A 24,679-nucleotide genomic window follows, 5' to 3' on the forward strand; every position below is an offset into this window, starting at 1 on the left:
CTTTTTAGGGATGGTTCAAGCGAGAAATAAATGACGCCGGCTGAATCCAACGCGGACGGAGGGTGCTGTTGCGGTAGAAATGTTTATGCAAAAGTGTAAGACGGGATAGTTTTTTTTGTTTATATATTTGAACGTACCTTACAGGGCCCCATGGGGCATTGTGTAAGGAGTGGCTTAGTGGAAATTATATAAACAATAGGTCGCAAAATTCCATAAAGGCATACAAAGAAATAGTAAACAAGCAAAGCATGCCACAACTGAGCAGTAGGAACACAAGGGAAAATACGATACATGTGGGAGGGGGGTGGGTGTAGGGGGTGTTGTAGCGCTGAATAAATTAGTAACATATAAGACAAAAGATAACATCAAAAGCCTACATATAGCCTACAATGAAAATGTGAATCGTGAAAACAAACTGAAAAGTTAATACTGGTAAAAAATTTACTACAGGAACAGCATGTGCACATGTGAAGATCCGCAGACAACCGAACAACCCCAGAGAACAATTCACTACACATGATGATTTAGGATGATCAAGGGTTAGCTGGTGATATGAGCAATAAGTGCCTGTCGAAATTTCACAGGGTTAGCTTCAGCGACTATGCTAATCTAAAGGCTATTCCATAGCCGTATATCACGTGGAAGTGCCAATGAGTTAATTACATCAGTGTTACCATAAACGCGTGTGAAGCTCAGGTTATTGTGTAGTATATCTGACGTGTGCGATGAGATTTCAATGCCTAAATGATTTTGACTAAACTGATACACGTATTTATCAAATAAGCACAAGAGGGCTGTGTCGCGGCGATTGCTTAACTGTGGTAGAGAAAGAGAGAATTTTACGCTTGAGTGGTGGTTATAATTTTGAAAAATTGAGCGAGCAGCTCTGTTTTGTATAGTTTCTAACACGGTAGTTAAACAGCTTAGATAAGAGAACCAGATCTAAGAGGAAAATTTGACTTGTAGGCAAACCAACGTTTGGAAAGCAAGCTAAGGAACGGGAGAAGGCAAGTATCGGAGGTTTCGGCGTAAATACCCCAATGGCCTGGCTGCTTTGGCGCACACATTAGTGATATAGGGGGTCCAGGTGATGTTTGGAATGGAGGTGATGCAGAGACATTTAAATGACGAGGCTTCAGATAATCTGTTGCTTGTTATACTGTAGGAGAAGTTAGAATTTGGACGCTTTCTGCTAAAACAGTTTACTTTGTATCTAGCTGTGTTTAAATTCATTGGCCATTTGTGATACCAATTGGTTTTCGGCTGAGATCATGTTGAAAAGTCTAGTGGTGTGTAGAACTAGTAATGGGACGATATATAATGCAATCATCGGCAAATATGCGTATGGAGGATGATATGTTGTTGGGGAGGTCGTTAAGATATATGATACAGTAGGGAACCAGGTACGCTCCCCTATGGTACACCTTAGGAAACATTGGAAAGGGACGAAAAGGAATTGTTAACGACAGTGAATTGCTGCGTGTTAGACAGAAAATTTCGGAGCCAAGATAGTCAGTGAATCCAGTTTTATTGAGGATAATTTTATAAAGTGGTGACAATGGGCTACGTTGGTCAAATGATTTTGAAAAATCAAGAAAGATGCAGTCAAGTTGTAAGTTTGAGTCCATGGAGAAGTGCAGATATGTCGTTAATTTTAGTAGTTGCGTCCCACATGACAAATCTCTTTCGAACCCACGCTGCTTAGTGAAAAAAAGTTATTCAATTCGAGGTGATGATAAACGTGGGACGCGGTAATGTGTTCCATCATTTTACAACAAATGCACGTTAGTGATATGTGTCGATAGTTTCCAAGTAGGTTTATGTTGCCATTTTTAAATGTAGGTAATTCTTTGACGGTCTTCCAATCAGTAGGAATCTGATCAGTGGTTCTTGACTGCTACAAAACATGAAATAGAATCTTGCTTAAAACAAAAATGTATTTTTTAGTATCTTCGAATTAATGCTATCGATACCTACTGAAGTGGATAGTTGGAGGTTATTAATTATGTGCGTGATACTATCAATTGTCATGTCTATGCGAGTCATATACTGGGATTCTAAATCGGTAACCTCTGGCAGATCATCTAAACCTTCCATCGTGAAAAGGGATGAAAACAAAAACTATTGAAAACTGAGGGACACTAGTTTTTTGGAAGATGAGCACCGTTATCAGTGTGCAAGGTGATGTGATTATCATGACCATTAGGAGACAAAATTGCTTGGGGTTAGAATTTGTTGGGGTTAGATTTGAGCAGCGAAGGAAGTTCTTGAGAACAATATTTATCTTTAGCAACAGAAAGAGCTTGCCAGTAGTTTTTTGAGCAATTATATTCTAACCAAGCTGACAGGTTGCACAAGTGTTTTACGGCTCTATATAAACACGTCTTCTTATTTCGGAGCTTACGAAGACTTCTGGTAAACCATGGATTGTTTTTGTCTGCTCTTATATTTACTAGAGGCACGTGCTGTTCAACCAACGCACATAGCTTGTCTTTGAACGTTAACCGGTTATCTTTAATAGGCTTTGTGTAGAACGAAGGAAAAAGTGTGTTGTTAAAGGAGGAATAAAGTTCTCGGTTAATTTCGGCAGGATTGGCCTTGTCGTAATCGCGTATTGTCTTTGTTGTAACTCCCGCAAATTGTAAAGGAACATTCATGGTTATTTGGAGTGAATTGTAGTCAATAAAAGCGTCTAAATGCGTAGCCTCTCCCGTAGTCTCTGGGGCGTTCGTGAGAATGAGGTCTAACAGTTTAACGCCTAGAGTCGGTTGATGAACAATCTGGGATAAATTATGATCTATGGCTAAATTGATGAAATCTGTTGAGAAGCGACATGATTAAGACAATTGTGAGTACGACACTGTGTTATTATGAGGTATGGCGACTTTTTGCGGATGGTTCAAGCGATAAGAAAGAAGTGACACCGGCTGAATCCAACGTGAACTCGGGGTGCTGTTGTGGCAGAAAAGTTTATGAAAAAGTGAAAGACGGGATAGATTTTTTTTCGCGAGGCTAACGATGGGAGATGCGAAATTCGCTTCATTTCGGTTGCACTGGCCCTCCTGTGATAGTTATTTAGGATGAATCTAACTGAACAATTTTGCACGGTCTCAAGGCATTGAACTAAATTATTAGGGTCCCAGGAGGATGCTGCAAATTAAAGGTGTGGGCGAACATAGGGGGTGTAAAAAAGCAATTTCAACGTTGAGGGCGCTAAAGAGAAGTTCCGGCAAAGGTACCTGAGTCTACGAAAAGCTTTCGATGTTATATGTTCTATGTGTAATTTCCAAGAAAGGTCATTAGTAATGTGAACACTAAGCTCACGATAAGAAGTAACAGTTTGAAATGGGTCATTGTTAAGATAACAAGTAGAGCAGGTCAAGTCATTACGAGAAACTGTCATTGATTTGCACTTGTATTTAATTCCTTCTTCCAAATATGACACCAATTAGTGATACTATCAAGGTCAGTTTGAAGGGCTTTACTGTCGGCATCATTAGAAAAATTACGGTACAGCACACAATCATCGACAAACAGCCATATATTAGACGAAACGTAAGTAGGTAAGTCATTTGTGCATATATAAGAGATAACAAGGGGCCCAGCACTGATCCTTGAGGCACACCTGAACTACCTGGTGCGCAAGGGGAGCAGACATCGTTAGCAAAGGCTAACTGAATACGAAACGTCAGGAAACCGCGTATTCAGGTACTTATGGCGGGACCAGTATGAAGTACACAAAGTTTATGAAATAGCAGCGAATGGCCTGCCTTGCCAAATGCTTTAGCAAAGTGTAAAAATATGCAGTGAGCTACATAACCAATGTCTAAATATACATGAAAATCGTTAGTGAATGACAGGAGCTGAGTATCACATGAAAAACGTTTGCGGGGTCCGTGTTGTGTGGGAAGCGAAAAAATTGTTGGCCTCAAAAAATTAAATCAGATGTGTGAAGATAATGTGCTCCATCATTTTGCAGGGTAGTGATGTTAGGCACACTGCCTTGTAATTGTTAGGATATTGAGTTTCGCTGGACTTGTGGATCGGAATTACGTTGCTTGTCTTCCAGTCTGTGGAATGGGTTCCAGAATAATACGACTGCAAGAATATACCTACAAGAATGATGGAACAGTATTCAGCCATGTTACGCAAGAATTTAGTATTTATTAGGTTAACACCATAAGTAGACATTGGTTTTAAATTCTGGATGATTGCCTTTATTCCCATCGCGCTAAATACAATAGGATCCATTAGATAATAGTGAAAAGGACATAGCACAGGAAGTTCACCGCTGAAGACTGACGAAGTTAAAGAATTAACAAACAAATCATTTAGCATGCTGGTGCAGACGTCGCTGTCCACAGAATCCCCAGATGATGTTCATAGTAATATTTTTTCACTGTTTACTCTTACAATATTCCAGAAACGCTTAGGATTGGATTTCAGTAAACGTCTTTGTTGGCAGAAAGATTGCCGAGGAAGTGACCACGTTTATCAGGCGCGGATATGCAATTCTGCAGGCGAACCACGACTACACTGAAGAGCTGCGTAGCAAAGGAGAAAATGCGTTAGCTTTTCATGCTTGTTCCAATTATGCCTATGTGCCCATTGACGAGGGACTGCTCGCTGCCGGGTATTACTTGTTCTGAGCCTGGTGACGTCGATGATGTGGAGGCTGTGCAGTGAGGAAAGTCTGCCACATGATGCATAGTCCACGTGATGTGCTTGCGCTTCGTTGACGCCAGCAGGATGACAGATGTCGTCGGTGCCGCTTCGCAGTCTCCGTTGTCGGCAGAAAAATTGCTGAGGAAGTCACCACGTTCATCAGGCGCAGGAGCGCAGTTCTGCAGGACAACCACGACTACACCGAAGAACTGCGTAGCAAAGCAGAAAATGCGTAAGCTATTCATGCTTCTTCCGATAGTGCCTCGGTGTGTACTACAATATATATATATATATATATATATATATATATATATATATATATATATATATATATATATATATATATATATCTATATATATATATATACATATATACACACACACACATACGCAACTTGGGTCACCCCCTTTATAGGCTCTGGGTCTATTCTTGGCCGATTTCTCAGAATGGATTTCCCAGTGGGATACGAGGGGTATGAAGCCTTTGTCCCATTTCTTTTGTAATTACACCTTTAATCAACATTCTTTCCTCGACGAGCATCTTACATTGACTTTGTCCTTGTAGCGCAGACAGCTACAAGCGACGAGGCTGTGCACACATCATGTGCTAGTGCTGCTACCTCACTAACTCAAACAAGCTTCGTGTCATTTATATTCCAGCATTGCGTTTGATCTCCATGCCATTTTTGCCCTCATATTTTTAGCATTTCCCCTTGCCCTGGTGCAGACTAGCGAACTGCAAAATCACTATGGTTAACATTCCTGGATTTCGCCTCTTATTCCTTTTTTCTCTCTCTCTCTCTTGATATAATCCAAGTTCCTGCAACTCCTTAGAGAGATCAGCAACATTGTTTCTAGAACAAACGTATAGTATCTTAAGACGTTGACTAAGGCAAACAGCTTTCTTATTTTCGTTTGACATTGAAGATATGGGCTTCAGTAGCGTGAAAGCATACGAGGTTTCATTCCGTTGCTATGAGAAAGCTACCGGGCTCGCCTCTTCAGAACTCGGATATTCTTGCCACAGTTGGCACAGGAATTGGATAAACAACTAGCGCGAACATTACTTTTTTTTCCGACTGACCTTTCCTGACTATAAAAAGTCAACGAATGTGGTCATATACTGTGATTATATACAACGACGACTGCGAGCAGTAGTAAGTTAGACAATGTTGACTGATAATACACAAAGTACGGTTAAAAATCATTAACGAAAAACATTCACTACTTCGCTCCGGTAAATTGAGGCTAAACACACCTGCACAACAGAGCTGCATGCTAACGAAGCCATCTTTCTTGTGCTTTTGTAGCTCGCAGTTGCGTAATATAACTCTAATGTGCCTGTTGTGTAACGGCATAAAAGATGTAGTGCTCTTCCACTCTGCGAAGGATAACCAGCGAAGCTGTATGGGGGTGACTATATTGACAACTATATTGATTTATATGGTTATTGCTATATTGATTGAATAAATACACATACATGTAACTTCGTGATTTTTATCGTCTTTATTTTGTCTCACTTGTTACCACAGTTACCATAACTTTGTGGTCGTTGTGGCACACCGCGATCAGTTGTACTGCTGTGTTACACACGTTCTTACCAAATGTTAAATCTATACACGACCGGCGACGCGCGGTCGGCACATTGACGTCTGTGTAGCACTAAATTCCAGACCGTTCCAACAGGAAGTATACAATCCACTCGCCGTCGGGGCGCCCGAGGTCGACGTTCAAGTCGACGATTGGTGGAAACACTATTGCGTTTTATTATGCTCTTCGACCCTCCAATGGGAGCGAAGGAGCATCGCCATCCCACGTTTTCTACATCGCCGTGAAGTTCATGCGTCATAACATGGTCGATAAGATGATGACATTTCGAGCGACCACCGCGACTGACAACATCACGTGGAAATAGTAATGCACTTTATACGTAGACGGAAGATGGTAACATTCAGACCGACTGCCGCAATTCCTTTTTTTTTTTGCGCGTGGGCATGGGATCGTGCCAGAAGAGATTTCTGAGTACACGCGACAGACGGACGGACGGACGGACGGACGGACGGACGGACAGACGGACAGACGGACGAATTGGCTAGTCATATACAGCTTCGCCGTAATAACATGTATCGAAACGATTGCAGTAGGCGTAGCTTTAGCACAGTACATAGTGCGGTCAGTTTGTGGCGTTGCATCGTAGGACACCAGAGCAGGGACAACAAAAAGATCGAGACAAGAAAGGCACTCACACGATACTTGACATGACACTCTATGTTCGTGTGCTGGTTCCCTGACATGCAACCACACCAACATTGCCCCTGCTTAACATTGCTTTACGACGGCGCGTTGCATTTGTTCTCCTTTTGTGTTGGATACCATGATGTGCGGGATGCCTGGACCTTGTTCAAGGTGCGGTGAGCTTAGTTATTTTGCTGTTTCGCTGTCACGTACAATCAAATAATTGTTTACCGCGCATATTTCTGATAACCAGTTAGGATACGTTCCAAATATTATTAAAGTTCAGTTGATATTCAACGACAATGCTTGCTTTTTTCTTACGTTTAATTTTTGAACAAACAGGATATGTCTGCAGTAATGTATACTTGCCCCAAGCTCTACTGAAGTTTGACAGCGCTTGTGTCACTAAGAAAAATAAGGTATCAAGCTTGTCTTTAAGGCAGGTTACATTTTGCTGGCATACAAGGAATATCAGGAGGCATTTGCTCGCTACTATATTTTCTCACTTTTATATTCGATAAGGCACTATGAGTAAGGAAAATTATTTGAAATCGAATACAATAAAAGAAAGTAGACGCAATGATGGACATCTCACGGACAACTGTTTCGACAAGAAGCATGTGCGACCAAAACCGAAAACTGAACTGCTCTCATCGAAACTCTTATTAGGTGGTTGCTTGGGCTAGTTGGTAATTCATGATCAAAAATAACGTACAGCGCAAACGACAAGGACAGCGATAGACGACATACACAGCGCTGAAAACACTAGGACTTGCTGAGGAGCAGGGGAAAGATGAAGGGAAAGGGCCCATTGTACTAGAAATGAAGTGAACTAGGGTGGTTGCTTGGGCTAGTTGGTAATTCATGATCAATAATAACGTACAGCGCAAAGGACAAGGACAGCGATAGACGACATACACATTGGGTTTCGAGCTCGTACTTCACTCTCTGATCACGTATCGTGCAATATTTCGCATTTGAATCACACGTTGACTTACCCGGAAGAATTCTTGAGTAGAAGAGAAGGACAGCGTGCCGTACTCTACCTCCGTTTGCTTAGCAAGGTCGTCGGCGGAATTGATGGGTGTGACCATTCGCTCGACGGTCAAGAAAGCAGCCAGGTTGGCAGTATAGCTCGATATGATGATGAGCGTGAAGAACCACCACACACTGCCAACGATGCGACCAGCCACCGATCTGGAAGGAAAGGCCCAGACTTCAGGGCGGGATGTTTTAGAACGAGGCATCCGCACTGCGTGGCACAACCTAAAGAACGAAAGCAAGGCATTGCCGAGATTGCTGTGGTCAGGTAGTGTTTACAATTGATGAGGATTTTTCTGCTTACCTGGAACTACCATAGAGACTTGCGAGGTTAGTCTAATTTATGGTTACTCGGCGTGTTTCTACGGTAAGTCATCTGAATGTGGTAGTGGAGATCCGGTCAAGCCAAATTTATGCTTTTTATCTGTACTCCTGCTAACTGCAATCGCAATTATGAACGCTTGGCCAAGAAACATGTACTCCTGACTTTTATTAGGGGTTCTCAGCAAAAAGAATAAATACACTTCAGGGTTTCTGAAGGAGCCCTTTTCTACTGAGGCCAGAGTTACATCATGCAGTTTTCGAAACAAAGCAAACCAGCATAGCGCAAATAGTTCCTCGTAGTTTGTCATTCGCTTTATAAACTTCTCTGCAATGTTCGAACACCCAATCAACAAACAAGGGTTTAGCACATCCCCTCAGTATTCGTGTATCCAATTTACGTGCATAAATGCAGATACACGTAACATCCCAGTCTAGAAATATCTGTGAAGAAGAAAAAAAAAGATGTCGGTAAGGAGCGCTTGGACTAAGAAGAAGGTAGCTGCTTTTTATGTCAGCTCATATACAGCTAACAAGCTACAACAAATAATGCAAGCGAGTAGAAAAAAAGAGGCTTATCTCGAACGACCCTGAACGGCAACACAACGCCTCGCTCTAGGGTTATTTGCCCGTTAGGGCCAATTCGTCTCCGGGCCCCGCAGTCCTGGGCGCCATCCACCGATAAGGTTACGACATCTGCCCGTCGTCAGTGTGGGTAAGGTTTCCATCAACTTAACACCAGGCATAGGCAAAAAAGCACAAATGGTGTACGGCAGCTTGTATGAGGAGTAAGAGGATTACTCGCCGCCGGAGAAGAGCAGAGAAAGTGGGAGGGAAGCGACACGACAGGATCACGCGATGGCAACGCTCCCTGAGTGATCAACTAGAGATCGTGTCCATGGGGCCTTTGCCGCCTATAAATGGAACCAATAAATTTCTTGTTACCAGCGTACTCCCGCTGACAACGTTTCAAAGGAGAGCGTTGGAGACAGCAAACTGAGACGCCTAAGAAAGCAGTAGTGGAAGATTGACCTTAGAGAGAATATGCACTTCCTTCGTCGTCCGAAGCTTGCCATTACAGACGCGTGTTCATGCTTCAAGTTTGCTATCGGTGCTAATTTAATGTAGTTTTTGTAACTTCTAGTGTAGGGGATAGATCTATTTGAATGCAGGTGTAGAGAATGCGAAAAAAAAAGATATTACGAATTCATGATAATGTGACTCATACGTAACCAATATCAGTCACCGCCTGTAGGTTATGTTTTACAAGCCTTGTCAGGACCCGAAGACGAATTGCATGTTGTTTTTGAGTAGGTCACCTTTCTTAAGTAACTTTCACACGGTGGTTTAACGCAGTCTTCATGCAGGCGCGCGGCACTTTTGCCACTAAGTGCATTAACGAACAAGAAATCGCTTCAGGTTGAAGTAATACCACTTTGCAGTAACGTTCGACTAAGTGCAAAGCAAAAGAATTAAAAAAAATGGACTATAAATTATAGAGTAATGACCAACATTATGTGCAATCATGAAGCTGTTGAAACGAATGGAGGATAGTTAGTAAATAGCGGTCTATCACTCTAAGGTTGCAACCCTCGAAAAGCATAATTGGGAAGACTTCCAAAATGTCACTTCACCCTGGTGAGTTACATTCCCGCACACATGCAATAAGACAACGACGTCGGCTACAGTAATGACGCTAGCTTGCCTAAAAAGTGCAGAACGAATATTATGTGTGCTTAGCATGGGGCACGGTCAGTGACGTTCTTGGTGACAGAGACTGTTTCACACGCGGCGAAGCTTCCATAATTTGCAGTGGAATTTTCGCGAGTTTCAGGCTTTTTCGTTCCTTGCGGCGAGCGACACGTGGTCACGTGACCATAGCGAACTTGTGTACATGTGTGCACATGCTTTTTGTGGTGCGTGCGTCGTTCAAACGGGAAAGTCAGCGGAACAAAACAAGAGAGAGAGAGAGAGAGAGCAAGGAGAGGAACGGCAGGGAAGTCGACCGGACGATGGCCCGGTTTGCTACCCTCCACTGGGGGTAAGGGAAAGGAGAATAGAAAGAAGAAAAGGAAAAAGTGAGTACTGAATGCACGTGGGGGGTGCACAGGGATACTATAAGCGGTCTCTTAAGCCGGTGCACAAAACAACAAAATACATAAGCGGGCCGAGCGGTGGAAACAGTGCCCACACTGAGAATTGAAGGGAGCTGCCCGAACCGGGATGCACTATGGCTCCTCTGCAAGTCAGCTTTATTGCAAGCCGTGTCGTGTGCTGTGCACTAGCTACTTAATATCTTGTTTCTCTGAGACACAGTCGTTCGGAAGGGGATCCTAACGCCATTCTTCTAGATCACAGGTGTACCTATAGTACGCGGACAAGGTGTCTTAAAGCTAGTCAGCTAAGCAAAATTTGCTCAGAGCATTGAGGCCTGATTTAGGTCAGAGCGTTGGTGCGCGACCCAGCAGCCATGGAATATTAGTCGAACAGAGCGCAACATGGTGATAACTGGTTTCTTGCCTTACAGTCTTTCTTATGGCGTGTTTTGCTCAGCCTCGTTGACCCACGTCCGCTTATCCGTTGTTGTGCAAAGACGAGGTATCATCGTTCCTCATCGAAAGCGATGTAGCGCCTTGCTTTTTAAAAAAAAACGGACATGAGTTTTCTCCCTAAATGTTCTTCTTTTTTTAAGCATCACCCAAGCTATTTCGGCAGCATAGCAGTACTAATGTATGAGAAACTTAAGTGTGAGTGAAGATTGTAAAGATGTTTGCATCGTTCTGATCGCCAGTTTGATTGATCCCTGTTTCGGCCTACAATAGGGGGCTGCTGAGGAAGTACAGCAGCTGGCACGCTACATGGTTCACCTGCGTGCAGAGCTAGGCTAGTTTTAATCAGAATATATAATAAGCTCAGGATACTCTGTATTTTGCTTCATTGTTGTGTTTCGAGAGCCGCGGTTGATTCTGGAACCCATATCTTCTCGGTACTTTCTCCTCGAGCACGTTTACGCGATTTTTCTGCGCTCTGTGTAAGGCAGCAGCACACGATACGGTTTGCGAATGGTGCCGTCAGTGCACGGCGGGCTCCCCGGGTGGCCTACCTGGGGCAGATGTCGCACCCCTGTTGCATGAAGGCTCCCAGGGAGAACCAGAGACTGTTGTAGAGCGAGAAGTCGTTGGACACCGAGGGCCCCACGAACGTCTCCTCGTAGCGCCACTCGTGTGGCGAGAACCGGCTGACGAGGAAGAGCACCACCGAGACGCCAACGTAGGCGAATATGATGCACATCCAGATCTCGCGCGACAGCGGGTTCATGAAGGAGAACACGCCGGGCTTCATTTTCATGGGCTTCTTGATCATGATGCTGATTCCCAACGACATGAAGGGCTTGGTGAAGTCGATAACCCGCTCCCGGGCTGACGTGATAGTCAGGGGTGCGATAGCAATGTCCGCCTCCTGCAACGGAACCACATTGAACAACAGGCATAAGCATCTCTAGTTGTCAGCCCGATCTGGCTATTTTGTGGCCAAGGTCGGTGTAAAGTTCAATGAGATGAAAGAATTGTATCATCTTGCCGCACCAACCTCCTGACACAAGCGACAAAACTTTCGGGGAAATGCACCTGCGCAACTGGCGACTCAAATAGCCCTTGCTGTCTTGATTGAATCACTTATTCATTGCGATGGCAAAATATGCAGCACGTCGCTGGCTCCTCAAAGCGCCTTATTGCAATGCCTGCAAACGGCGCCAGAACACACCACGACCAGTAAGTTAGACCGAGACAACCAAAAGGATCGTTGTTATCGCCTTCGTCTCATTACTTGTCCTTCGCATACTCTATAGCCGTTTATTGCCATGACAGGCCAACCAGCCTAACAATACGTTTGAACCGGCTATATTGTAGCATGAGTGAAGTATGGTAATATATTGCGACAATATGAAATAATTCCTTCCTGTTTTTAACAGTTCGCTACCACACGTGGCCGCAACCATTTGCAGTTGAGTTGAAGGGGTAGAAAATCTATATGTGTAGCACTTTCCGTATAGCCTCACAAAACAACTAAACTGTATTCAAGCTACGTGCTTGATTGAATTGAACACCCGTGAGCTCCTCAACCTCGAATTTAGCTGTGAGACGCTGCTGTCAGGGCTTCCAGATTTATTCTGACTAGCTAGGTTCATCATATGCGTCATTACACTAACGTGAGGGGTACACTGTGACTTTAAACGTACACGTACATTGGCGTCATTAAAGCGCGGCCGCCGCAATGTTTCATCCCACGACGTCATGATCAATGGCAGAACGACGCAACCAACCTAAGGTGAGGTCTGGTTACGAATTGTGTGGCTTAAGACATGTTTAACATAATCCACAATATCTGCGTAGAAAACACACCCTATTACTAATTCAATAGTAATTGACTGCCTCTGTGTCACTGTTTTCTGGCAAATCTGTTCTACCATCACTTTATACTAGAATCACTCAAACACGTTGTGATGACGTAACGCCAAGCGCATGCCGTGCCACTTCGTCATCACGGGCACTGATATCAGCAGCGGATAAGTAACCGCTGCCTATAAAAAGCGTGTGCTAATGAATAAACGCCGATTTCTTGTTCTGCACCGGCCACTGTCGTTTTCTGGAGTACGGCTTCTCGGTTGCCGCACGCTACCACACACGTAAAGGTAAACGAAGTCTCTTAAATATAAACGAAGCCGCATAAATTGCAGATATGCATCCATTTAAGCAGCGAAACTTCGCCAGCTTATAATTGGTGGCAACGTCGGAATCGAAAAGGAGGGTGCACGGGAAAGTAACACGGCCTGGCGACAATCTAAGTACGCTGTGGCAATTTCTTCTAGCTTCGGCAACTGCATGTCCAGGCCCACTTCGGGGCCTATAGTATCTTCTAGCGGAAAACACTGGATGCGTCAGGTTTTAATCTTATACGATTAGAGTATGGATTTCAGGAAACGTGCCAGCTCAGCTTAAATTTTCTTGCGCACGTGATATAGCTACAAATAGTGCCAGAAGTGTACTAATTCCTGTACGCTTCGTGGCTTGCAGAGAATTAAAAACGATTATCGTGAAATAACTGCCGAGCATATTGGGTAGTCAGCTCAGGAAGCTGGAAAGTGTGCTTGTAAAAAATTTGGGCAAGCTATCAAATTCGGAGAGCAATTCTCAGAGCCCACGTCGGACTACGAAGCTGAGCGAAAGTCGCGGAGAACGCAATTTTAAGTAGTGAAGTATTTTAAAGTTTTTGGTGTAAATGAACGTGCGAAATTTTCACACAGATACATCGCACACGCATCGTTATAACCCTCTGCTCATTTTGGCTTGCGTTATCTTGATGGGGAAGTTCCGAAACATTAACTTAAGAGCTTCGCTGGATAGACAGGCGCTGTGCTTCTGCGCTGTCGTACAAGTCCACTAATGTTTTTTACCCCTCGCATAGAGAGAGAGAGAGAGAGAGAGAGAGAGAAGGGAAGACAGAAAGGTAGGAAGGTTAACCAGACTGAGTCCAGCTTGCTACCCTACACGTGGGAAGGGGAATGGGGAGTGAAAGAGGAAGACCCCTCGCATAAAACTGTGTGTCCCCTAGGAGAGTAATAAGAAGCAGGTGGTATTCTTATGTAGATAATTTGCGCTAAACAGCACCAATACATGCGCGTGCAGTTCTTAATAGACCAAGAAAACCCTTCAGTAGTTTCAGTCACAGAGTTATCAATCACAGAGGCAGAAACATTTTTATTTCTTTTTTTTAGTGTATACTGTATGCTTATACAACATTGAGACGCAAATGTGTTCATTACGTTATAGCGGTGATACTTTTGCATCCCCCAAAATGCAAGAAGTAAACAGAACTTCATCTAAGCGTATGGCTACGAACTAAAATGGACGGTCATTTCAAACAATCAGCTTAGTTCTCGGTGAGCGTCTTTGATAGTCTGCGCATTGGTGGTAATTATTCGTTTCCGCTGAAGTGATCTCGCTTTAACGCTTTTGGGAATGCAGTTTCCGAAAGTCATGAAAAAAATTTGCGCATTTTTTTTTCAGCCCCAGAAAGGCCGTGGGTGTTCGTAATCAAAAATTTCTGCAAGAAAAACATTTCCCGCCAATAACTCATGCACGTGCCTCTTAATATTCTTTATTTCAGATTGAAAAACGTATGTACTGAGAGAGTAGAATAAATTGCATTCGTGATTAAGGCACTCGACGAGCGCCCTAACGCGTTGCTGATAATAGGGCTGCTTTCTTTGGAGCAGCTAATTAACGAATCGATTCGAACGATGTCTAGATGGTACGCTAACTGCCGCGAGCAACTTAAGGTTCATGCTCTTTACGTTCCAGTTAATGTAATAATATAGATTAAGTTAGTTTTAGTATGTAGCCGCCTAACATGTGTACATTTGCGCACGATATCTAAATACGTTGGGCCACATTCACAAAGCTTATAGGCAGTCTCCCAGATAGATAGGAGCAAATATTTCTGTTTCCACCTCACTTTTTGCTTTTGTGCTTATTATATATACGAATATTATTATTATGGAGGACACGGGAATATATAAGGTGTGCCTGCGCGTCGCAGCGAAAGAGGTTTGGTGCGTCCAGGCACGTGTACGTTCGCCTGTTCCGGGCAACTTCGGTACAGATCATTACCTGCCACATAACTCGTATACCCGATAATGTTGTATGATTAACGTTTACTTGCAAAACATCTGCGATCACGTGAGATCATTCAATATTTGTGTTATGTGGAACAAGGAGTTTTCCACATTATCAGTCAGAATGGTTGCGAGCTGATCTACAGTGTATTTTAGTAGTGAGAGCAGTTTGTCTGAGCACTGCTGCAGGGGACCATAAAGTTTAGGTTGAAATGTTTCTGGTATATGGCGGACATGCGAGACAACTTATCTTTGTTTCTTTGTTTGTGGATTCCTCTAAACTTTATCCCACGCACTTCTCACCTGGCGGATAAGCTCGCCGACCATCCCATTCCATCCGGCAGGAGAGTTGACATCGCGACCCCCGTACTTGGAGTCGTTGACAAGCTTCAGGATGTAGTTGACTTTGACTTGGTCAGCTATTAGATCGGCCAGATCTTTGCAGTATCCTTCAAACTGATCGTTCCCAACTAAAACTTGCCCTGGTTCTGGCTTCTTGAACATCAGGTACGGCTCCTCCTACAGACGAAAAAAAAAAAAGCTGTGTTTAGTTTCTAGGTTGTAATAATACGCACTCACAAGAATGCATTTGTCTGATTCGCCAAAGTAAAAACACGCTAATTCTGCCTCCATATATATTGAAATGGTCTGGTGGCATGAGCAAGGTTTTTTTTTCTGATACAATGAGTGTGAAAGTAAATTCGGCCTAAGATATGCTTCTTGAGCGATCTTGCCATCATGATAGTTTGAAAAAAGCTATCAGGCAATATCAGGTGCCGAAATGTTTTTTTCTGTATTTGTTGATGCTCTTTTCTTGCGGTTTATAAGACAGGAAACAATGCCACCTATTCGGGGAAATGCAATCTGCAGTCTTTATCTCGTTATTTGAATATATTCGAGACTTTGAGCACCGCAGCGCTGCTATTTACAACTGAATTGAAATTACGTGAATATTACAGATATCTTATTATAGCAATTATTCTTGCACTATAAATGAAAATTGGTAATCAAGCTCATTCAATGTGGTTATTATTCGCCCATTTACACGCCTAAAACAGCACTGCCTTCGCCCTGAGTTCGAAGGTGAAACCGTCGCATCACGTTCTCACTGTACTGCTCTTGTACTGCGAGTTTTCTGCTGCACTAAGGCATGCACCGGTGACGTTATTCAAAGCTACAGAGATATGTACATTAAGTAATGCGGCGAAAGCAACGTGTGGTGTGCCTGAAGAAAACCGCAAGAACTTACTGCTAAATGATTGTTTCCATCTCGCCAGCTGTCAGTGCACTTTAGTAAGTGGTGGAATTTGTAAAACGTGAATATGCTTTGAAGTAAATTGGGAAATAAAAAAAAATACACGAACAGCGTGACTTACCAAAATGCTAGTCACAATATATGTTTTGTTTTCTAGTTCACTGTCTTGTTTTACTCGTTTGTACTTTGGTGGATGAGGATGTAAACCAGAGGAGTCACTCCACTCCGCAATCTAGGGAGAGAAAGATGTCCTCATAATCATCAGCGCATTAGAGGTGGTGGTCGCCAAGCAGAGGTCACAAACGGACGCCCTGTCAATCAATCAATCAATCAATCAATCAATCAATCAATCAATCAATCAATCAATCAATCAATCAATCAATCAATCAATCAATCAATCAATCAATCAATCAATCAATTTGTATTATTACATAAAAATAATGTACAGATAGTGGTATACAGAAGGAGGTCCCATAGTTAAAACTGAATTGGGACCTCCTGTTCATGGTTAACATAAAAGTTCATTTACCTCACATTTGCCGCGCATACCTGCTCACCATATGTGTACTGGTTGTACAAGTGTCCCGACATTCGTGACTGGCTCATGCTTTGCTTATTCTATTGTTTTCTTCAATCGCTTGTTTCTTTTTGACTGAAGGCTTATGTGCACATCGTACCAAATGCCTTGTTGCGCCCACTACATTGCTCATCGATTCAAGCACACTGATAGTGTTCATTATTGTGTGTGTGTTAATGTACACTGTTCTTATTTGCGGATTTCTTCATGTTGTTCCTGCATATTAAATAAACAATCACATGTTGTACAGCGTTTTCTATATTATCAAATATATTAACTCAAATGTAATCTCATGTATGGCTATGGTATTTTATTTTTTAATTTTTATTTACATTACCCCTAAGGGCCCTCACGCGACTGTACTGCATAGGGGGGGGGGGGGGGCACAAACATGAAGTATACACAAGAAATAAAACTACATGAAATAAACATGTAATAATACAATATGATCATTTTAAGCATCTCCTTTTATGAGTAAATCATGAGTCTACAAGTGTGCTTTTTAATATGAAAAAAAAAACCGGAAAACTTGAACGGTGCTTAAAATACAGAAACATGGGCTTACCTTCACCATTTCACTGTTCATCGTCATTTCAACTACGTCGATAGTAAAATTCACACGATTTCCTTGTGCATCAAATGATATGTTTCCTGTAAGGCCAATTATGTGCGTCTGCAAAGGAATACAAAAACGTTGATCTTCAGGGACTCATATAACTGCAAATAGCCCTGGTACCTTTCTTTAATAATGGTGAATTGTTTCAGGAGAAAGAAACGCGAATATAATAATATGTTCCTATAATAAGGGGCACGACAAATGTCAATGAAAACAAAAAAGTAAGAAAACAACAACAAAGGAATCTTCATGAAGGCAGTACTTTCGGAGCAGCGCCACCCCTTTCCACAAAAAAATACCTGAGGTAGAACTCTTCATTCGAGCATAAGCCAGCCAATCGTAGTGACGGCATGTTAATAACGAACAATGCCAGCCAATGGGAAAAAGCACTTAAGAACAAAGCGCTTCGTAATTCGGCCGCAGGGGCCTAATTCGCAATGCTTTTCTCCCCTTTCTCTCTCTTTTCATCCATCTATGCCCTTTCCCCCAATGCAAGATTGGGTAGGTTGTTAACCTCCTTGCCTCTCCTCTCTACTATTTCTCTCTCCTTCTCTATTGGCCTATTTGTAGAGCTGGAGCTTCCAGTCTGAGAGCATTTGTGAATGTTAGTAAACACGACAGAAGTCTCTCAGCAATCATTTGTGTAGGGTAAACACCGTTCCGGCTCTCATTATACAAGGCTTAGTCATGCAATTCTCCCCACCCAACTTTGAATGGCCGTCTCACTTTACCTACGTACGGAAGACTCGTTTCCAGGCGACATAGTAACATCTTCTCAGCAGCTTTTGCGTTCATATGCCTTTATTTAGGAACCAACCATTTCTGGAAAATAGAGAGAGTGTATATTTATTTGTTTAAATTACCCGCCGTGGTTTCTCAGTGGCTATGGTGTTGGGCTGCTGAGCACGAGGTCGCGGGATCGAATCCCGGCCACGGCGGCCGCATTTCGATGGGGGCGAAATGCGAAAACACCCGTGTGCTTAGATTTAGGTGCACGTTAAAGAACCCCAGGTGGTCAAAATTTCCGGAGTCCTCCACTACGGCGTGCCTCATAATCAGAAAGTGGTTTTGGCACGTAAAACCCCAAATATTATTATTATTATTTATGCTTAAATTCAAATACCATAGCCAGCTTGTACATGGCGGAGCAAGTGAACGTAGTAGAAAAAAACATAGTTATAAACAATTTGCAAATGAAGTTATATAGTAGTGTGCGGCGAAGTTTAGTCGCATGCCTATCGATATTCGCTGTGCAGACCCATAAATGATAGAAAAATATTGAACGAGAATTTGTTTAGTGTTTTTGCTACTCTGGTATGACGCCGTGCAAGCTCTTACGTTGCCAAAAAAAGAAAAAAATAGAAAAACTTCAATTTCTCTCCCGATGCAGATACGCTGAAGCACCAAATGAGAGCACCGGTAAAGAAAAGCAGAATCATGGCCAAGTCAGATCATTGCAAGCCATGAGAATTTTGGTCCCTGTGTATGAACGAGTGTAGTACGTGTTTTCATTAATCTTATGTTCTGTTCAACTTGTTCCTGATAGAGATCGGGCTATATGTATTTTGCCTGCTTCGGGCAGCAGATTGAGATAGGTTGCACAGATGCAGCTACAACGCAAGGCTGTATGAGAGGCGGTTCAAATTCATCATCATGGTCATGATCGTCATCATCGTCGCCGTCGTCGTCGTCGTTGTCATCATCATCATCATCAGCCTGGTTACGCCCACTGTAGGGCAAATGTCTCTCCCATACTTTAAATTAACAGGTGATTACTTCAACGGGCATATAACGTGGAGGGGAGGGCGTGACTAACGGTAACAGTTACTGACCCTCAGAGACTCAGTCGTCGCGCAATATTTAATAGCATTTTGTCAAGATTTATATCCTGTTCTGATCCAGGAAAATAATGGCAATTTGCGATTTAAGGCGTCGGTGATTTTCTTCTTTTTCTGTCAGATTTACATTGCACAGTGTGAATTTGAAGGTCTACAGCCGATTCACAGAGACAAATTGTCAAATTAAATAACGAAACGAAAACGAAAACGCGAAGTTGTCGTGGTTCTTGAAGAACTGCGTTTAACTTGCCCTATCGAAGACATGCTGAGAGTCCAAAGTGATACGAAGGTCGTTATTTTCTACACACCGATATCATAGTTTCTTTTTTTTAAAGAAGGAAAATGAAAGCCTGAGGGAAACTTCTGAACATGGTCGAAGAAGCATACCAATTTTTCTAATTTTTCTTTTCCTAGTCTCATTGAACCATTTGTGGTGTGCTCTCCATAAAATTTTATATTCATTCATCCCTGAACATATATTTTACCTCACGGAGCGCTAAAGTAAATCTTAAACTATACATAGAGAGAGAGAGAAAGAGAGAGAGAGATAGCAGAAAAAGCAAAGGCAGGGAGGTCAACCAGACGAGCGTCCTGTTTGCTACCCTACACTGGAGTTAAGGGAAAGGGGAAATAGAAAAAAGGAAAAGAGGAAGAAAGTGATCACTGTGTGTGCAGTGAAGCGCCGTGATACCAAAGACAAGCTCTACAGCTGGTGATCTGCGTTTATGATATCTGGGAAAATCAAATTGCCAGTGGTCGTTGCGCGAATAGGAGGCAAGGGATGAATGCTCTTAATCCAGTGCTTGAAAGTCTTCAGTAAGCGCCATGTCTCACCTGCAGCCACGGGGTACAGTACGTAATTGAGATATCTAGCCTAAAAGACCGTAGTGGATTACATTTATATTTTAAAACCCTATTGCTCGTGTCTAAAATTGCACTGAAGAGAGCCCTAATGTTTGATGGTTTACGGTTCATGATTTATTCAATAACGGGTAATAACTGTGAGTTTCAATTTAATCAACAAAGCATTTTCGGAATGTAACGCCGACCTAGGAACTATTGGACGAAGTAAATTCTTTTGCAGTTATGGAAAGGCAGAGGTTACGCGTTTTGGAGCTAGGTTAGTGCACCGGACTCCGACAATATGGCTGATTAGGGAATTTTGCCTGCAGGACGAGCTAACTATAGCTCCTTCCGCATTGCTGCCGTCCGCAGGTCAAGTCACCGGTTGCCTCTCACCTGTCTCAGAAATTCGGCGATAGCCTTCCCGTGCTCCCATGTGACGGCCGGCCAGCTTTGGCAGTCGATGCCTTTCATTCCACGGTTGTACACTTCCCCTCTGCGAAAGTTGTTGCGGAAGATGTCCGACTTGTTCTTCAGCAAGCGGCTGTACGTGTCCAGGATCACTTTTGTTGCGTCATGCATCAGCGCCACGTCCGCCTGCAAGAAAGGTATGCAATTTAAGCGAAGCCATTACTTTGTTGCTCTAACAGCTGTCTCAAGTAAGTGTGCGTAAGCAGCTCTAATTAAAAGCTGCAAACCATGACTGTTATTTCGGTGTCCACGCCGATACCCCTGTAACCACTGTCTACCCTTACTTGCCATCGCTTACACGCCATGGCTGCCTCTCCCCTTCGCCTCGTCTTCGCTTCCTCGCCACGCCACGGCACGGCGATGAATGGCGCCAACTTCGCACATCGCGGCGGCAGTGGCGTATGTTGTCATCATGTTGACTCCCCGTACATTAATCCTCTATATAAATAAATATGCATCATAACAGCACTATAAAATCATCACTATGTAAGCGTGTGGCTACTGAAAATAGGATAGATATCTCTAGATTTTTTACAGCAGAGTTGTTTTATGCTAGGTTCTAGCCGTTTGTGTGCGCAGCCATAAAAGATGGTAGCCACCGCAGAGATAAAAGAGCTAAAGCATAAAGCAAAAAGCGTATCGTTGGGTATGCTCCAGCTGTGTTTAATCGCGAGAAGTGTCAAAACGTATTCTGATAAAAAAAAAGATATCGTACTGAAAGAAGTAAAACCGGAATAGCTACTGTTTAGTATGGATTGTTGTTTTACATCACGGGCTCTGTAGGCAAACCACGTAACCTTTCTCAATTCCCTTCCACCCGTGCAATGGGTAGGCCGCGTGCGGCGAGGACTGTGGAAGAACAGCGCGTCATGAACAAAAGCGGGAATGTGCGTGGTAGCAGCGGGTGGCACATAATTTGGACGAAGATCGCGCCGCAAACGCCAATCGTGTATGCACCTTTGATTGTAGGAGCCCTACCGAATCCACTTCTTTAGTGATTGTAGGTGATTTGAACATTAACGTGTCTCGGCCAGACGGAAAGTGGTTCGTGGCGTTTCTCTTGAGAAGGTTCGGCATAGAATGTTAAACAAACATCAGTGCGCCCAGGACGCTTCATCAGTTGTATGTAGACTTCACATTGGCCTAGAACCTTTCCAGTGTTGCTACAGAGCCACTGGCCTTGTATCATAGCGATCAGAAAGCAATAGACCCCTTGGTGACCAACTAATAAATCCTAAAAAGCAAACAAAAGAAGGTTAAGAACTAAAAAATGCATTGAGTATGCAATTAAGTGAAACAACAAAAAGTCGTGAGAGAACGAAATTTATTGTGATGTGTCTTCATTACACTTTCATTACCTACATATTTATCATCATATATACAGCTCCGCTGGTCATCCACCTTCATAGCCTAGAATGACTCTGATTTTTTTTATTCTATACGCCACCATCGAGATTTATAACTCCCAATAAAATTCTGCTGGAGTATAACAAATTGGCTCGAAACTTTCTGTGCTTGCAGTTCTGTTAGTATATGTAGTAGTTAGCTAGCTGACAGTCACGGCTACGGTAGTTACAGAACTCACCTCATCAGTGGCACATATGAAGTCTATTCAGATAAAAAAATCTCAATAAAATCCTAATAATAAAAAAATTGCTAAAAAAGCTCCCAAGGTAACTATGCACAAAGCTCGTCCATATACCTTCCCAACATCCCAAGGATATTCAAATTGGAGGTCGCGCCATTTTCGAATGTTGACGTATCTGCAGTATTCTGTTTGAGTCAGACCATAATGCATATTCAGTATGCGTACTTCATACCCAAAGACACACAGACGTGTCCATCGAGGCTTCCGTCCATTAGAAGCTCCCAAAAAAGACGTGCAGAAACGCTACCGCAATAAAGTACGCATCTCTCGAGCGTTGTTTCTTTTACTCAAAACTTCAAAGAGATGTACCGCGGCTTCAAACAAGCACGTGTCTGCAAATATTCTGAATGGAAATTCACCCAATACATCAGCGGTGCGCGGAATGGATCACACGCATTCGAGACCCTTCTTTTTTGGGCATATTTTTCTCGTAACGCGCAAGTGGGCGTTATCAGAAGGCGATGGATTTACATGTAAATGCGCCCTCCTTTGGCAGGTGTGATCAAGGGCGCAACGATAATATATGAGCGAGTACATCTTCTGTTAGCAAAAAGACGTTCGCGTGTGCTCTTCTTTTTTTCTTCGCGGCACATGCACTCGTATTTCACGTCTGAGGAGGTGCGAACCGGGCATATATTAGCATACTTGCGAATTTTCTTCGGCGCTTGCTTATTTACGTCACTTGTCCCATACCTTATTGGGCATGAAAGGTGCTTAGATCAGCTTGTGTTGTTGCTGTATAAGATGCTTTTTTATCTTGCCTGTAGAAGATATTTTGGGGCAGCCAGGAGCGTTCAGGGCAATATGGAAACATGACCGCAGTTGAGAAACATGCCATTTTCGGTCTAATATATCATAGGTATGGAAGCTAGCACGTTCGGGAACGCCGTTGGTTGTGAGGTATGCAAGGACGCTCCTGCTCTTCGGATTATAGACGTTATGTGTCGTAACGGATGTCAGAATGTAATCAAACCTATTCAAGTGCGGCTTTGTACGAAATAATCGTGTAACCTATTTTCTCGGGCAAAGTGTGCACCACAGCGTCGCCACTCATTCGCGTCCTGCTTCGAAGTCGTCACAAGGCCACCATCGTTTTATGGCCAAGGTCAACAGTGTTCACTTTCCACTGTCCTCATTTTACAGGCGACATGCGCATCGGCGAGTGAATGATAAGTGGTGGTCTAAGTGTTTTCCGTGAAGCAGCAGTTCTGAATGTACAGCGCCAGTGCAGATGAATGCAAAATTGGTTCGTGGCTGTGAAAGCAGTGGTAACGACAGTGCGAGACGATGGAAATGTGTGAATTCCGGCTGTATATACTGTAGCATGAGAAGTATCATCGTGTTAGGTTGACGGTTCCCCGTTCACTCGATTCTCACTGCTGTAGTGCTGCAGAGAACTCAGCAATGACTTCACGTTTCTCCATTTCAAACTCTTGCAGTGCATTGGCAAGGTCCATTTGTAACGTTACCATAGCAGTTACAGGAAGGGCTACTTAATTGCCGATTTTTTTTAATGCGGAAGCTTTACTAACCGCGTCGAGCCGAGCTTCACCGTCGCCAGCAATTTTACGTTCATTTGACCTTCATTTGACCTTCATTTGACCTTCATTTGGCAATGCACCACGTGACTCGCCGCGCTGAGCTCCATGCCACCGCTGCCGGATTGGCGCATGCGCTCTCCGCAGCTGGGTCGCCGCCTGACCACGTGACTCACCGCGCTACTGGCTAAAGCAGGAGACACACGGTACGATTCGGCGTCCGATCCGACGTGCGGCGCCGCATGCTCCGGCATGCGGCATACGATGATTCGGGACACACGGTGCGTGCATCCGAAAGATTGAGCGGCGCGTAAGCTCCGCCCAGATCCAGCCCTCCAGCTGGACTTCAGAGCCACGTCGAGAAACGCAATATAAACAACTCTCCACAACACTGCGCCGCTTTACGCGAACACTGCCAATAACGTTATGCCCCTGCGAGTGACAGAACACTTCACGACGGCGCGTCGTCCACTGACGACTCCGCTAACAGCCAGCGATAGGGCCGGTAGGCCTAGCTAGGCAGACGGCGCGGCCGACAGCGCTTACGATCCAACCCGAGCTCGTCGAAGAGCGCTTATGTTTGCCAAAACAATTAACACTGTACACTTAGGTCGCCCGTAATTAAATACAATTGGTTCACTCGACGCAGTCGTTGCGAAGGGCAAACGTGCAAGCAAAGCGAGCAGCCTCGCTCAGACGGTCGGTGTGGGCTGTCTGCCCGCGAAATGCCCTCGCGTCGCGTCTCCTCATCTCGCCAGTAGCCTAGTCCTAGTGTACTAGGCGTTGCTTTGAATAACAGGCACACGTCGAGATAATTTTACTGAACTAGTAACTATTTCGTGTCGGAAACAAACTGCAGCAGGCAAGGAAAAAAAAAAAAACACTGCGAGAAACCGGCCAGCCAGCGCCGCCTCCGTGGAGGGAACGTCACATGCCAGCCGCGCTGTCATAGGCTGCG

At 43.6% G+C, this 24,679-nt stretch overlaps 2 protein-coding genes across 10 annotated transcripts in view; one reads left to right on the forward strand and one right to left on the reverse strand.

The window, feature by feature from the left end:
- LOC135898147 (glutamate receptor 1-like) overlaps nt 1–24,679 on the reverse strand; it is a 231,329-nt gene that overhangs the window by 22,425 nt on the left and 184,225 nt on the right. For all 6 annotated transcript variants that reach the window (XM_070535415.1, XM_065426921.2, XM_065426917.2 and 3 more), the window contains 6 exons: nt 20,461–20,661; nt 17,333–17,440; nt 16,312–16,422; nt 15,239–15,454; nt 11,366–11,721; nt 7,899–8,097 (listed from right to left, as the gene is read on the reverse strand). In XM_070535415.1, the coding sequence (XP_070391516.1) occupies nt 7,899–8,097; nt 11,366–11,721; nt 15,239–15,454; nt 16,312–16,422; nt 17,333–17,440; nt 20,461–20,661 (1,191 nt within the window). The remainder of the gene's footprint in view (nt 1–7,898; nt 8,098–11,365; nt 11,722–15,238; nt 15,455–16,311; nt 16,423–17,332; nt 17,441–20,460; nt 20,662–24,679) is intronic.
- Nucleotides 20,533–24,679, forward strand: part of LOC135898145 (microtubule-associated protein futsch-like) — a 397,845-nt gene continuing 393,698 nt past the window's right edge. Inside the window, exon 1 of one of the 4 annotated variants that reach the window (XM_065426913.1) lies at nt 20,533–20,672. The gene's annotated coding sequence lies outside the window, so the exon portion shown is untranslated. The remainder of the gene's footprint in view (nt 20,673–24,679) is intronic. The other 3 variants (XM_065426907.1, XM_065426915.1, XM_065426910.1) reach the window with 3 other exon arrangements.

This window comes from Dermacentor albipictus, chromosome 3, assembly GCF_038994185.2.
Source record: "Dermacentor albipictus isolate Rhodes 1998 colony chromosome 3, USDA_Dalb.pri_finalv2, whole genome shotgun sequence".
NCBI lineage: Eukaryota > Metazoa > Arthropoda > Arachnida > Ixodida > Ixodidae > Dermacentor > Dermacentor albipictus.